At 38.0% G+C, this 16,060-nt stretch overlaps 1 protein-coding gene across 2 annotated transcripts in view; it reads left to right on the top strand.

Moving 5' to 3' along the window:
• ptprz1b (protein tyrosine phosphatase receptor type Z1b) overlaps window positions 1–11,658 on the top strand; it is a 37,739-nt gene extending 26,081 nt beyond the window's left edge. For both annotated transcript variants that reach the window (XM_036577068.1, XM_036577067.1), the window contains 16 exons: window positions 376–461; window positions 811–831; window positions 1,048–1,144; window positions 1,601–1,683; window positions 1,891–2,025; window positions 4,097–4,231; window positions 4,502–4,665; window positions 4,817–4,952; window positions 5,739–5,885; window positions 5,978–6,071; window positions 7,307–7,380; window positions 7,465–7,593; window positions 7,681–7,830; window positions 8,051–8,193; window positions 10,047–10,182; window positions 10,834–11,658. In XM_036577068.1, the coding sequence (XP_036432961.1) occupies window positions 376–461; window positions 811–831; window positions 1,048–1,144; window positions 1,601–1,683; window positions 1,891–2,025; window positions 4,097–4,231; window positions 4,502–4,665; window positions 4,817–4,952; window positions 5,739–5,885; window positions 5,978–6,071; window positions 7,307–7,380; window positions 7,465–7,593; window positions 7,681–7,830; window positions 8,051–8,193; window positions 10,047–10,182; window positions 10,834–10,977 (1,874 nt within the window). In that variant the 3' untranslated portion in view covers window positions 10,978–11,658. The remainder of the gene's footprint in view (window positions 1–375; window positions 462–810; window positions 832–1,047; window positions 1,145–1,600; window positions 1,684–1,890; window positions 2,026–4,096; window positions 4,232–4,501; window positions 4,666–4,816; window positions 4,953–5,738; window positions 5,886–5,977; window positions 6,072–7,306; window positions 7,381–7,464; window positions 7,594–7,680; window positions 7,831–8,050; window positions 8,194–10,046; window positions 10,183–10,833) is intronic.
• The last annotated feature ends 4,402 nt before the right edge of the window (window positions 11,659–16,060 follow it).

Genomic DNA, 16,060 nt, shown 5'->3' with positions numbered 1-16,060 from the left:
GGAAAAGTGCAGTTGTTCAGAAGTAGCGATCAGTCACTAAACACAAGTTGACAGCTAAATAAACTTACTCCTCTTTGATCCGAGGTTGAGTCAGTCTGAGATTTAAACATATAGGGATGTATTTACTTAATTTTGCCTTTTGACATTTTGTCGTAGTTTAGTACTAAAGAAAATAGCATAGGGGAGGGGAAAGGATGGGGTTGGGATGGCAGAAAGACATGGTCTGTTCATAGTTTTCATAACCATGCATATTCACCGATCTTTGCCATCTTGGAAGGTTCTTTGACATTAAAATCATTAATGAATTAACAGAGATTATTTTTGTTTAAAATTACACCATTTGGGGTGTTTTAATGGTGACCTTTGGGTTTTCAGAGGATCATGCAGCCCTTTCCGTGAAAGAGTTTGTGAAGCATGTAGCAGATCTTCACTCCAACAACACTTTCTCAAAGGAGTTTGAGGTAATTCAGATCTAATTGTGTTTTTTGTGTAATCTTTTATTTACTCACTTTATTATAATCAATGAGCCTTACATGCAAGAGAAGGATTTGTAAAAAGTAACATGAAATATTTCACTGTTGTTATTGTTGTGGAAACCTGGCATGACACCTGAGCGTGCTCTGTGTTTTTTTATATGGCACTGATTTTGGCAGCAATGTCTGCATGATTATCCACATAAAGCAGTCTAAAGCAGCACATTACCTAGCTGTCACATTCTTGCATGCTCAGTATTAGCACTGGCTTTTCATTGTTTGTCCTGAATGTTCATTGTGGTGTCTTTTCTGCATTTTTACCCCTCCCCTTCATTAGATCTTGAAAGAGTCTTATGAGGTAAGACAAGTCTGCCTATGATATTATTACTTTTTAAGTGCATAGCTGTAGTTATCTCATTTCTCGTCTTGCATAGGTAATACACAGCTACTGACAGTACTACTGAATGCTTTTTGCATGAATACTACTTGTGATGTTATGTGGTAGCTGCACTGGTTGTTGGGATAAAGGAAACTGTTCTGGCTTTAAGTGACAGGAATTGATGGTCTTTTACAGGAGATTCAGTCCTGCACTGTGGACATGGGCATTACAACTGACAGTTCAAACCACCCAGACAACAAAAGCAAGAACAGATACAACAACATCCTGGCTTGTAAAAAAAAAAAAAACAATTCCCTCTCTCCTACATGCATGTACGGTGCAGCTGATAAGTAATTGGACAGTGACACAATTAATGCCCTTTCAGTGTGATAATGATTATTTATCAACTCATATAGGAATTGCAGCCCTTTGTAAACAAATTGGCTAGTACATAGCCCATTCCTAGCATACCAAGCAGTGTATTTGGACACACCTGTCTGTAATGTAATTATTTCATATGTCATAGACAACTTTGGCACACAGTTGACCAAGTAAGAACTTTTATGATGGGAGAATAATGCAGGAAGGAATTTCAACAATATGGATTTTTATACCCTCAAAATAAAGCTGCACCTCATAGTTGTTTTATTTTAAATCAAATGTGCTAGAGTATAAAAAAGTCCAAAAAATACGTCCAGGCGGCTAATACCCACACAGACACACAAAAACTACAGCTTTTTTTCCCCAGATGATCACAGCCGAGTCAAGCTGTCCCATAATGTAGAGAAAGATGGAAAGACTGGAGACTACATAAATGCCAATTATGTGGATGTAAGTCTTTCAAGTAAACATATACAAAGTATTTGACATATTCCATTTGTTCCACCAGTTAGATTTAAATAAAAAGCTAAAAGCATTGTGTGATCCTGACCTGGTACATGTACATATGTGCTTTATTCTGTCATTGTTTATTAGACATATGATTTACACCGTGCACTGGTTGTTTTGAATCATAACAATAATGATGGATTGCATTAGGGCTACAAACACCCTAAAGCCTACATAGCAGCCCAGGGCCCTCTGAAGGCCAGTCTGGAAGACTTCTGGAGGATGGTGTGGGAGCAGAAAGTTGGAGTCATTGTCATGATCACCAACCTAGTGGAAAAAGGCCGGGTGAGGGGCACTGGACTTTCATATTTGAATTTTAGGATTGCATTAATATGGAAATTGTGAGCTAATGCAGATATGCAATATTTTAATGTTCATATCTGATGATGCTGATGAATAAATACTGTTCTGTGAAAAAGTATTTGCACCTCACCCAATTTCTTTTATTTTTGCTAATTTGTCACATTTCAGATGTTTCAGATCATCCAACTAATTTTAATATAAGATAAAGACAACATGAAATGCAGCTTTTAAACTATCATTGCATTTATTGAAAATAAAGATTTATTCAAAATCTTTATCATCCATATGAAAAAGTAATTGCCCCCCTAAACCTAGTAGTTGTTTGTGCCACCCTTGGCAGTAATAGCTGCAGTCATTTGCAATAACTTGCAACGAATGGTTTACCTCGCTGCGGAGGAATTTTGGCCCACTGTTCTTTGCAGAATTGTTTTAATTCTTCTACAGAGGAGTGTTTTTGAGTATGAACTGCCTGTTTAAGGTCTTGCAACATCATCTCAATGGGATTTAAGTCAGGACTTCAACTCGGCCACTCCCAACCTTATTTTGTTTCTTTTGAGACACTCAGAGGTGGACTTGCTTGTGTTTTTTCGCATCATTGTCCTGCTGCATAACTGCGCTTGAGCTTTAGGTTGCGATCTGATGGGCAGACATTCTCCTTTAGGATTTTCTAAAAGAGAGCAGAATTCATGGTTCCATGAATTTATGGTCATACAGGTCCTGTAGAAGCAAAGCAGCCCCAGACCATCACAATACCATCACCATGTTTGACTGTTTGTATGATGTTCTTATGGTGGAAAGCGATGTTTAGCTAGGTAGGTGTGTGGGTAGCATTACGCCAGATGTAACGGGACACCTTGTCTACCAAAAAGTTCCACCTTTGATTCATCAGTTCACAGAATATTATCCCAAAAGTCTAAGGGGTCATCTTGATGTTTTTTGGCAAATGCAAGACGAGCCTTTATGTTCTTTTTGGTCAGCTGTGGTTTTGTGCTTTGCAACTCTCCTGTGTCTTTCTTATTGTGCAATTGTGTACATTGACCTTAACTGAAGCAAGTGAGGCCTGCAGTTCTTTAGATGTTTATCTGGTTTCTTTTGTGACCTCCTGGATGAGTTGTTGATGTGACCTTCATGAAATTTTGGTGAGATGGCCACTCATAGGAAGGTTCACCACTGTTCCAAGTCCCAGAGCCTTAGCAATGGCTTTGTAACCTTTTCCAGACTGATAGATTTCAGTGACTCTTTTGCATTTGTATTTGAATCTCTTTAGAACGTGGCATCATGTACTGCTTTTTGAGACCTTCTAGCTTGCCTCACATTGCCAGAAAGTGTCTATTTAAGTGATAGATTAAGTTTAGATTCAACAGGTCTGGCAGTAATCATGACTGGGAGTGGCTAGTGAAATTGAACCCAATAATCAATTGAATTTGGTTAACTGGTTGATTTAGTAGTGTGACAAAGTGGACAAGTAGTTTTTCACATAGGGCCAGGTAGGGCTGAACAGCATTTTTCCTTTAATAAAGGAAGACATCAAGAAAATTAGGGAAAAATATAAAAATAATAATAATAAAAAAAAAAATAGTCATCATTTTAAAACAGCATTTTGTGTTTTCTTGGGTTATCTTTGTCTAATGTTAAAAGTAGTTTAATGAACTGAAAGTGTGACAAATATGCAAAAAATGGAAAGGGGCAAATACTTTTTCATAGCACTGTACTTATAAAATGCATATCTTGGGACTTGGGATCGAACTGGAATGTAACATTTATTTGTAGATGGTTAAAAATACAGTAAAATGAATGAAATACTGCCAGCTATTTTCTAGACATTCTATTCTTTTGGAATACAATAAATACATTGTTAAGTATTGGTCAAATCTAAACATCTGTCTGAAGCTGGTATTTTTAAATCAATTATCTACCAACAATAATAAGATTCCATCATCATTGTGCATCCTTAATGAACATGTGTTTTAGAGAGACTGCTTTGCTATGCTTATCTGTATGGTACATTAAAACATAGCTCAGTAAACATCATAGATTACTGTATTCCCGACAGAGGAAATGTGATCAATATTGGCCTATGGAAAACCAGGAAGAGTATGGGAGTTTCCTTGTCACTTTGAAGAGCACTAAAAACTTGGCCTATTACACTAAGAGGACCTTTACCTTGAGAGACATCAATTTGAAAAAGGTATATTATTTTCATTACTATAAGGGCCAATTCTTGCTATGAGTGGTATAAGTCACCGGGGTGCTTTACGAGTGCGTAGTGTTTACTAATCTAGTAGATTCTAAATGTACTATCCTGTAAATAGGATGCTGAGTAGGGCCCCCAACTGTTCAGAAATGGCTCTGATAGCCATTTACCACCTGTAAGACCTATATACAACATAATAAAACTGGTAGCTTCAAAATAAACATTCTCATTATGAAGTGTCTTAGTTCATGTTTCTATGTCCAGGGCTCACAGAAGACTCGCAGTCAGGAGAGGACAATTGTTCAGTACCATTACACTCAGTGGCCAGACATGGCCGTCCCTGAGTACACACTACCAGTACTCTCCTTTGTACAGAAATCATCTCAGACCCAGACAGCAGACTCAGGCCCTGTGGTGGTGCACTGCAGGTAAATGGTTAGAGGGAGACCAAACTGATGGCTAGGGTGGTTATGGCTTTTAGCAAGGTAGTACTTGATAATGATGAAACTGATTAACTTCTTTGTGCAGCTAACTTGTTTGTGTGTGTATGTGTGTGTGTGTGTGTGTGTGTGTGTATAGTGCTGGGGTGGGAAGAACAGGAACTTATATAGTCATTGACAGTATGCTGAAGCAGATAAAGGCTGAGGGTACAGTGAACATCATTGGCTTCATCAAGCGCATCCGGACACAGAGGAACTACCTAGTGCAGACAGAGGTACCAGCAATGCAACATGCACATTTCCCCACAGTGCATACCTTACAAAACTCACAATACTATCCCATTACCAACAGAGCACAAAATACAACCAAGGATAGATTACTCTAAAGGAAAATATACTGTGCATTAAAAAAAACTGGACAGTGGCACAAGTTTTGTTGTTTTAATACCGTATTTCAACACAGTAAATTTCAACTAAAAAATTCTTACGAGGTTAGCAGCAGCTAAAAGTGCAAAACATACTTAACTGCTCAACATAACGAAGAGTTGTCTGTAGTCTGTGACAACCAAACACTGCTGTTTTCCTTGATTAAAACTATATGTACTGACTGGTTCTTGTTTGGGCTTATCACTGTATCCATCATTTTGACCATGTCAAAATCCAAATTATGAGACAAATTCACAATAATACTTACTTTTCATACCAGTATACCTCCCAGCACTAATTCCAAAATGTCTAATCACCTTATACATGTTTAATCACTCTATGTGGGGGTAGGAGGTCTCCTTGCAATAGGCTTGTAAATTGGGGAACTATAAAAAGTTATCTGATTCTCATATGGTTCACCCAGTATAGAAATAACTATTGCCAGCTGACATTGTGCAGAATCATATTTTTTGTTTCAAATCCAGTGTAGTGGACTACATAGCCAAAATAACAAAATGGGTCTCACTGTCTAATTATTTAGGCCCTGCATTATAGGTCATTGAGCTTTACTGGTAAATCTTATAACATCACACATTACATTTCATGAGCAATGAATTCCCCTCTCTTGTGTACAGGAACAGTACGTTTTCATCCATGACGTCTTAGTAGAAGCTATTAAATGTAAAGAGACACAGGTATCATCCAGCCACATTCACACCTATGTCTCTGATCTTCTTACTCCTGGACCAACAGGAAAGACTTGCCTGGAGAAACAGTTCAAGGTATATCGTTATTGCTTGAATGCTTGTGTTCTGTGATCACAATGAAAAAGGTAATCATCTCAATGCTTTGTTTTGTTTTGTTTTTTTTGTAGTTGGTCAGCCAAAACAGTGCAAAGCAGTATGACTACTTGACAGCACTGGAAGCATGCAACATGCCAAAAAACAGGGCATCTGTCCTTATCCCTGGTGAGTAGCTTTGAGTAAAGTCATAGCCAGTTCAGATTATGAAAGTCATATCAAACTTAACTGATATGCATCTTAAAGAGTCATTGTTCTCTACCACTTGTAGGCATTGCAATGATTTCACTGTTTGTCAAGTATTTGGAAGGCATTCCAAAACTGGCGTGCCCATTAAAAATCTGATCTTGACTTTGTGCAGTACACATTATAGAAGAGTCAATTCTTCAAAGATAATGCTAACTTACAGTACTTTTACAGTTTTACAGTGTTAATAATACAGGGCTAAAATAGTGAAACTTTCTAGATCTTGTAAGGATAGCACAGCATTATGGTAGTCCAACCTTGAGTTAATAAAGGCATTAACTGGCATCATGTAAGGTAAGTGCATTTTGTAACTTCGCAACATTTCAAAATTAAAAATACAGAGAATGGCTATTCTAATAATATTATGTGTGTGTGCATGCAAAGACAGATCAGAATAGCGTTGCCCAGGTTTTTCACATGGCACTTGATGCAACTAAAAAGTAGTACAGCATAAAAATTAAATGTTCTAGGACAGAATCTTGTGGGTCAGCACTAAACAAATAGATTTGTATGTACGGATGCCTCGACCTCAAACAGGAGATGGCCTTTCCTGTAACCTCTACAAACTTTTTTAGTCTATCTAGTGGGATAGCGGAGTCTATGGTGCGGTACTAAGATCAAGCAAACATACATAGCCCTGGTAAGAGAATAACAGATCATATATTTTCACCTGTGCTGGCTGTTCTATGAGGCCTAAATCCTCACTTCAATTTTTCATCTACGTGATAGGCTGTCGTGCCACAGCTTTCTCCAAAATCTTGGACATAAAGGGAAGATTTGAGATGGGTCCGTAATTTGGTAGCTCATAGTGACTGAGATTTGGTTTCTTGATTAGAGGTTTGATTATTGCTTGATTATTGATTATTTTAGGGAAAACTTAATTATTGCTAAGAGAGGCTTGATGCTTTCTGGTAACTTTTGTAACATATGTCCTTTGGGTAAACTCATGGGCATTGGACTGAGAATACAAGTAGAAGATTTGTAAGGAGGAAATAAGCATAATTAGTTGGTGGTGAAGTGGGGAAAAGGATTCCATCCTCTGTGCTGTGGTTGTGCTGTGCTGAATACTTACATTTGTTAGGTAAATAGGCAGATTTGTCATGGCACAAATGCTGATAGCTGATAAACACTGATTTTAACCTGATATCTGTTTCCAGTGGACAGGTCTAGAGTAAGCTTGTCTACAACAGTAGGAGATTCTTCAGACTACATCAATGCCTCCTACGTCATGGTGAGAACATTGTGAGATGGAAATTGCTGTATGATCTAGAGCTTTAGCACTGAGTTATAATGATGGTGCATGCTCTGTTTGCAGGGCTACCATCAACCTCATGAATTCATCATCACTCAGAGCCCTTTGCCCAGCACTATGCTGGACTTCTGGAGAATGATTTGGGACCATAATGCTCAGATTATCGTCTCTCTACCAGACACAGAAGACCAGGTCAGTCACTGTGTGGCACACACATGCATGCACACCTACATTGTTTTAAAGCCTTGAGGTAAAGAGAACTGGCTTGTCTACTTACAGAGCAAGGAAAAGGACTGTGTGCACTGGCCCAGTAAAGAGCAGCCAATCAGTTGTGAGACCTTTATGGTCACATTCACAGGGGAGGACAAAGTGTGTCTGTCTTATGAAGAATCACTGGTGATACATGACTTCATTTTGGAGGCCTTAAAAGTGAGAAAAGCACAATGTCTTTTTGTCTTGCATTAGCATACTAACAACACATTATTTCAAGTAATTCAATCAGCAGTTATATTGAAAATTGAAAATAATACATTTATTGGACTGTCTCTACCATAAATAAATGAACCTGAAAAAAGCTTTTATATGCTTTACAATGCATTTTATTCATGCTTAATGCCACATGTATTCTCTGTATACTACTGGGTGACAGGATGACTATGTCTTGGAAGTGCGCTGGTACCAAGCTCCCCACTGGCCCAACCCAGATGGCCCCATTAGCAATGCTTTTGAGCTTGTCAACATCATCAGAGAAGAGAGCATCCATCGAGAAGGAGCCATTGTGGTCTATGATGGGTAGGGTCTTTTGTTGTTGCTGCAGTATTTAGAATAATGCATAAAGCATTCTTTTATGGTTTTATGATGATCTTTCATGATTTCTTTTTATTTCTGCCTCTTCATAAACATTTATTTATTAATTTATTATTATTAACATTTATTAATTTATAAGGCTAACTTGGCTACTTCATATTATAAACCACTAAATGCATCTGTTACACCTCGAGAAACTGTTAAAAAACTGTTAACAGAAATGTTAAGATCACTACGGGTGTAATGATATGAACATTTCACAGTACAATACACTTGCCATTTTTGCATCATGAAACAATACAATTTTGATACAGAATTAGAAAAGAAAACAAAACAAACGCTCTTTTTTTTCTTTTGCTTTGAATTTTGCTAATTCACAAAATCACAGTGCTTATGAAGACCTAGCTGGCACATTATGGTAATTTTCCTAGAGTATATATATATACAGTTAGGCCCAGAGGTATTTGGACAGTGACACATGATTTGGGCTCTGCATGCCACCACATTGGATTTGAAATGAAACAACTGAGATGGAATTGAAGTGTAGACTTTCAGGTTTAATTCAAGGTGTTGAACAAAAATATCCTATGAAACGTTTAGGAATTGCAACGCTTTTTCTACAAAGCCTCCTCATTTCAAGGGCTCAAAAGTAATTGGACAAATTAACTTTACCATAAATAATATGATCGTTTTTAATACTTTGTTGAGAATCCTTTGCAGGCAATGACTGCCTGAAGTCTGGAACCCATTGACATCACCAAACACTGGGTTTCCTCCTTTGTGATGCTTTGCCAGGCCTTTACTGCAGCTGTCTTCAGTTGTTGCTTGTTTGTGGGTCTTTCTGGCTTAAGTTTTGTCTTAAGCAAGTGAAATGCATGCTCGATCGGGTTGAGATCTGGTGATTGACTCGGCCACCGCAGAATATTCCACTTCTTTGCCTTAAAAACTCCTGGGTTGCTTTCGCAGTATGTTTTGGGTCATTGTCCATCTGTACTGTGAATTGACATCCAATCAACCTTGCTGCATTTGGTTGAATCTGAGCAGAAAGTACACTTCAGAATTCATGGAGTTGGAGTTTTTAAACACTGTGTCCACTCACTGTCCACTCTATTAGACACTCCTACCTTGTCAGTCCACCTTGTAGATGTAAAGTCAGAGACGATAGCTCATCTGCTGCTGCACAGTTTGTGTTGGTCATCCTCTAGTCCTTCATCAGTGGTCACAGGACGCTGCCCACAGGACGCTGTTGGCTGGATATTTTTGGTTGGTGAACTATTCTCAGTGAAAAAACTCCAGCAGCACTGCTGTGTCTGATCCACTCAGACCAGCGCAACATACATTAACACACCACCACCACATCAGTGTTACTGCAACGTTAAGAATTATTCACCACCCAAATAGCACCTGCTCTGTGAGGGTCCATGAGGGTCCTGACCACTGAAGAACAGGGTAAAAGGGGGCTAACAAAGTATGCAGAGAAACAGAAGGACTACAGTCTGTAATTATAGAACTACAGAGTGCACCTATATAGTAAGTGGAGCTGATAAAATGGACAATGAGCGTAGAAACAAGGAGGTGGTCATAATGTTATGCCTGATCTGTGTATAAGCTGGTTAATTTTTCTTAGCCTGTTTGAATGTCTGCCTGCTTGGCTTTGATTGTGCCATATGGGCCAACACTGAGGATATAAAAACCTGTTATATTTACATTCACAGCCGCAGCAAAAGCAAATGTGTAACTTTCCATTATAAGCTAAACGTGTCCTCACTTTTGCTTGTAATTAATGCATTCCTTTGGAGGTCTTTGAAAGATTTCTGTTTTATTGTGTGGCTGTGTAGGTATGGAGGGCCCAGTGCTGGGATCCTGTGTTCCCTGATCACCCTGGTTAACCAACTAGAGGAAGAGAATAGTGTGGATGTCTATCAAACAGCAAGGATGACCAACCTCATGAGACCAGGAGTCTTCAGTGATATTGTAAGAGCCCTGTCACATTAGTGTCCATGTAATAGCACATTATGATTATCATGTATCCAAAGCAGCTTGTAAGCAAGGGGAGTTTAAGGGGCTTACATATCGCTGCTGTTGAAAGAAAACCTCGTATCTCCATTTTTGTCATTTTTCAGTTTTTAACATAGTTTGAAAATACCTGTTGCCCTTTACATTGTGTGTAAATTATATGATCAATGGACTAAAACAACTGGCACCAAATGACGCGGAAAAAATTCTGGTTTCATTGACTTACATTAAAAGTAAATACAAGGTTTTCTTCTGATAACAGCGATATGGTTACTGTAACATTTTTAGCAGAGAACTGCCACTAAACAATGCAAACTGCACTTGGATCGGATCAGAAAAGGATGGCAGCAAAAGTGGAGAACATTTTAAACAATTCTGTCCATCCAATTGACAGCATGATATCCAAATTATTCCACAAAGAGTACAGTAGTTCTAATCCCCTCTCAGCGGTGTGTTGAGAGCTGGGATACAGCAAAAACATCCATCCATCCATCCATCCATCCTTCCATCCATCATGTTCAGGGTGCAGTGGTAATTCCAAGTGAAAAAAGCCATCATTAGCAGCAAAGCTCCAGCTGAGACTGAAATTTTCATTTCTGTTTTTTCCAGGAACAGTATCAGTTCCTTTACAAAGCTTTACTGAGCTTAGTGAGCACCAAGGAGGACGAGAAGACTCTTCTGTCCACAGAGAACAACGGCAACATCCCTCTTGGCTCAGCCAGGATCACAGAAAGTCTAGAGTCTCTCATGTAAAATCATGTCTATGGAGGTTAACACTTGTGATGATGTAAATTGCCATTGTTTATATCGGAGAATGTGGCCTTTGGGCTTGACACCTTCCCAAAGTCTCTGTGTGGCCATTTGGGTGTTGGATGTTATTTTGTCTTTTATTGTGCCTTTTTTTTTTTGTAAAATTTGTACTTTAGAATAATTTGATATAATGTTATTATTGTAACTAATGCCAAATTTATACTCTTTTTCAAAGTGCTGTATTGCTCTTGAGGTTTTCTTTTTAGTTGAGCTGGGTAAAGATAATATTTATATGTAACTGCTAAAGTGTTGAAGAACTCTATCTATTTTTTGAAAAACATAGAAACATCCTCTCCATATGTAGCTGAAGCATACATTATGTCACACAAAGAAATAAGTTTCTGGTATGTGACTAATTATTGACCAACAGACCAAACCCCATTTATATGAATAAATTTTATATTTTACTACTTTTGTTTTATAGTTTATAAGAGCTTAACAGCCTTTTACAATTTAGTTGATACATGTATAAAGTAATAGGTCTTTTATGTTTCTTGTCTGTCTTAATGTGTTTCAGTTTGGTGCAAGGATTAATTTACTTTCTGTAGATGTAAAGCAACATAGAGTCTCTGTGAAAAATGCCTATAAGTCCATGATTGTATAACTACTGATTCAGTGTCTATACCTTGTGTTTCAGACATTTTATTTCAGTCAAAGAACCAGTACATAACACTATAATCCTTACTCTTTCTATTCTTACAAGAGGCATAAGCATTACCATATCATTGTATTGGTGACTTCTTAACATACACACAGAAATGTAGCCCCTCCACTGATCAGTTCATCAGAATTCAGAATAGTGTCATAGAGAGAATTGCATGGTTCTAATTCAAAAATGAAACATCACTGAATACAAAACAGAAAACCATTAAACACCAAGAATGGCAGAGAAAAGGAATAGTCTTTTATAAAAGATGAAGGCCTCACAAATGGAAGCGTTAACCTGAGTTGCCCTGGGCTGCAACTGAGCAACCCACAAAAATCCAGTTTTATACTCTTTTCTGGGCAAAGGTGTCATCATCTGGCATGTCATTGCCTCTCCCAAATATCTCAAACCTTTTGATTTGTACACCATTATCTCCAAACATCATGCTCATCTTTAACACCCTTATTTCCAAACCTTAGATCACTTCTCTAATTAGCTTTCACATCATTATTTCCCTCATCATTTTTTATTATCAAAAATTCGTCCATTATTTCCAAATCAATAAGTAATGTATTTTTAAAAATAATTACAGGCCAAGGCCACACTCAGACCTAGGCCTTTGAGCTTTATTTACTTAATCTATTACTTGAAATTTTTGTGGTTTCGGTTAAGTCTCTGCTACGAATGTGTCTCTCCTTTTCGAAGACATTTTTAATACTTTTATGGTGCAAACATTTGGTACTGCTTTTAAAAGAAGAGATTGGCTGATACTATATGTTTACTGCTGGCAATGACATCATGACAATGTGGTAACTCTGAGTACAGGCATACTGTGATCACTTAATTTTATGCTTAAATAACATAAAACTAGCTTGTCAGTCCACATTTAAACCCCTGCAATGATGCACATAAAAAATTGGAGTACTAATAGCTTCTTCTCTTCAGTGTGGTACATGTATTTGTGTGTCTGTGAGAGGGAATGAGGCGCCTTTCATCTAGAAACAAAAACAGCCTTGCATCACCAGTGTGTGCGAAATACTGTTTTTTTTTCCCCAAAGAATGGAACTGCTTGCCCCAGTGCTTTCACTGGGATAACTCACTACTGTCAAACTTTAATAACATCAGGAGATGGTAGGAGAACAGTTCTATCATGGACGCTTGCTGTAGCTTTAAGGCAGGGTGAGATGGCACAACAAAAACTACACCTGATTTCTCCTAAGAGAGTGACACATTTCACATTTTAATGGAAAAAAAATATTTGAATGACATACACTCAACCTGCATCATTCAATAGTTTTAAGGGTCACAAGCCTCTAGGTTGGCAAAATCAAATTATGTACTGACTCAACAAAAACGTTGAACTATTTTGGGTTGAGGTCAGGGCTCTTTGCAGGCCACTGGAGACCATGATCCCTCTTCCACTAAACTTTGTGTTGGCACTATAGAATCCTGCTAGATAGCATTCTCTTGGCATCTGCCACATCCAGATTTATCCATCAGACTGCCAGATAATGAAGAGGATTCATCCCTCCAGAGGACACTTTTCCACTGTGCAGCTGCTTGGCCTTTAAAACCCAATTCATGAAGCACCTGAGGCATAGTTCTTGTGCTGATGTTATTTCCAGAACCAGTCTGGAAGTGCTGCCCCACTCTGTGAGTTTGCATGGTCTAACGTTTTGTGGCTGAGTGTCTAGAAGCAACAACAGCATCCATAAAACACCTTAAGTCAATAATTAGGAAGGGTGTCCTCAAACTTTTGTCATACTGTGTAGTTTCAAAGCAGCTTCTCATAGGCCATTTTGCATTCAAGGTATAGGTTAACAATGAATTGGGGATTTTACAACAGTGTCATATCACTCTCATATTCCGTGACATTTGACACTGTGCCAATGCTAAAAATGATTAAGTGACAGCAAAATACAGAAATAAAGCTTTTAGGTGTGCGTCCCCAAAACAGACTTTAAAGTTTGTCATGTAGATTATGTCACTATTGCATAAAGCAGCAAAGCACAAAGCAGCTCCAGCACCAAGCCATGGGTTTTGAAGTTCAATTCTATTTTAATCTTCACAACTACACAGATCAGAAAAATATTTTGCTGTTATAGTGTATTCATAGTTAGAAAGGTGGCAAGTGAAGTGACAATTGGAAGCGGAGTTTTACTGATTGTCTGTGGAGACTACATGGTATACTTGATTTTAAGCAACTGTTGATGTTGCAGTGGATGTCGCGGGAATTGAACCCACTAAACTGAAGAGCTGTCCACATACAAGAAACTAAAAGCATGTGGAAAGCTGCAAGAAACAGGAAATTACTGCATTAGTCCTTCCCATATACTGCACACAATTACATTTTCCTCATAATTTATGTACAATTAAATGCAGCATACAAACTTAGAAATTTGAGGATCTTTTGTAGCTAATCACAAAATTCCATAGAGATCCTGTCTGTAAATAAAATCACTTTGACACCTAGACTTGTCTTCATTTGTGTTTGCTGTAGTTTAGTGACAATAGGAGAATAATCTGCATCCCGACATATAAGGAGAATACACATGAACTTGGCATTATCATAAGCAAGTAACCTGGATCGATGGTTCAGTTTCTGATCAACTGTTTATTTATTTTTGACAATGTTTATGTCTGGCAACTGTGAATTAACAAATGTAGTAATAAGAGCCTAGTTTACAACTGGTGACATGATTTTGCTAATTATTTGAAAGAAAAAAAAACCCTCAAAAGAGTCTAAATACAAAAACAAAACACTGATTTTGCATTTTAAATAACAGAATGGAATGTCAATAAAAAACAACCATGCACCGTACAAATGGAGAGCACAATTGAGTACAAAAAATATGGAGGAAAAAAAAACAGTTTAACAAAAAATTAAGTGGTTCAACAAAAACGCATATTGGCAAAGTTGCTTGTGTTAGTATATATTTACACCTGTCCAGCCGAACAGCCCAATACCCATACCCAAATCAACTGCACATGATAAGAAACAATAGTGAGGGATTTTCAGATTAACAATATATTAATACTTTAAGTTCACAACATCCTTCAACAACTGCATAAATTAGTTTATCACTTTGAAAACAACTGCTCTTTTCTGTGCCACTGTGAATTAATCACATTCATCTTTATATACACACAATACGTTGCAAAAGTATTCACTTACCCATCCAAATCATTGAATTCAGGTGCTTCTACAAACATTTGTGAAAGAATGGGTCGCTCTCAGGAGCTCAGTGAATTCCAGCGTGGTACTGTGATACGATGCTCTTGTGCAACAAGTCCAGTTGTGAAATTTCCTCACTACTAAATATTCCATAATCAACTGTCAGTAGTATTATAACAAAGTGGAAGCGATGGGAACGACAGCAGGTTGCCAGGAGAACGGTACTTGTCTGACTGCATTGTGCCAAGTGTAAAGTTTGGTGGAGGGGGGATTAAGGTGTGGGGTAGTTTTTCAGGAGTTGGGCTCGGCCTCTTAGTTCCAGTGAAAGGAACTCTTAATGCTTCAGCATACCAAGAAATTTTGGACAATTTCATGCTTCCAACTTTGTCCATAAAGACATGGATGAGCGAGTTTGGTGCGGAGTCCTGACCTCAACCAGATAGAACACCTTTGGGATGAATTAGAGCGGAGACTACAAGCCAGACCTTCTCGTCCAACATCAGTGTCTGATCTCACAAATGCGCTTCTGGAAGAATGGTCAAAAATTCCCATAAACACACTCCTAAACCTTGTGGAAAGCCTTCCCAGAAGAGTTGAAGCTGTTATAGCTGCAAAGGGTGAGCCGACATCATATTAAACCCTATGGATTAAGAATAGGATGTCACTCAAGTTCATATGTGTGTGAAGGCAGACGAGTGAATACTTTTGGCTATATATATATATATATATATATATATATATATATATATATATATATATTGCCAAAAGTATTCACTCGTCTGCCTTCACACGCATATGAACTTGAGTGACATCCCATTCTTAATCCATATATATATAATATATATATATATATATATATATATATATATATATATATATATATATATATATATATATATGTATGTATGTATGTGTGTGTGTGTGTGTGTGTGTGTGTGTGTGTGTGTACATACACCCCCATGGACCCTCACAGAGCAGGTACTATTTGGGTGGTGGATCATTCTCAGCACTGCAGTAACACTGACGTGGTGGTGGTGGTGAGTTAGTGTGTGTAGTCCTTCATCAGTGGTCACAGGACGCTGCCCACAGGACAGTTGGCTGAATGTTTTTGGTTGGTGGACTATTCTCAGTCCAGCAGTGACACTGAGGTGTTTAAAAACTCCAGCAGCACTGCTGTGTCTGATCCACTCAGACCAGGACAACAC

This window comes from Colossoma macropomum, unplaced genomic scaffold, assembly GCF_904425465.1.
Source record: "Colossoma macropomum unplaced genomic scaffold, Colossoma_macropomum, whole genome shotgun sequence".
Classification (NCBI taxonomy): Eukaryota; Metazoa; Chordata; class Actinopteri; order Characiformes; family Serrasalmidae; genus Colossoma; species Colossoma macropomum.
The sequence above is the reverse complement of the archived record's forward strand: the minus strand, read 5'-3'. Positions and strand labels throughout refer to the sequence as shown.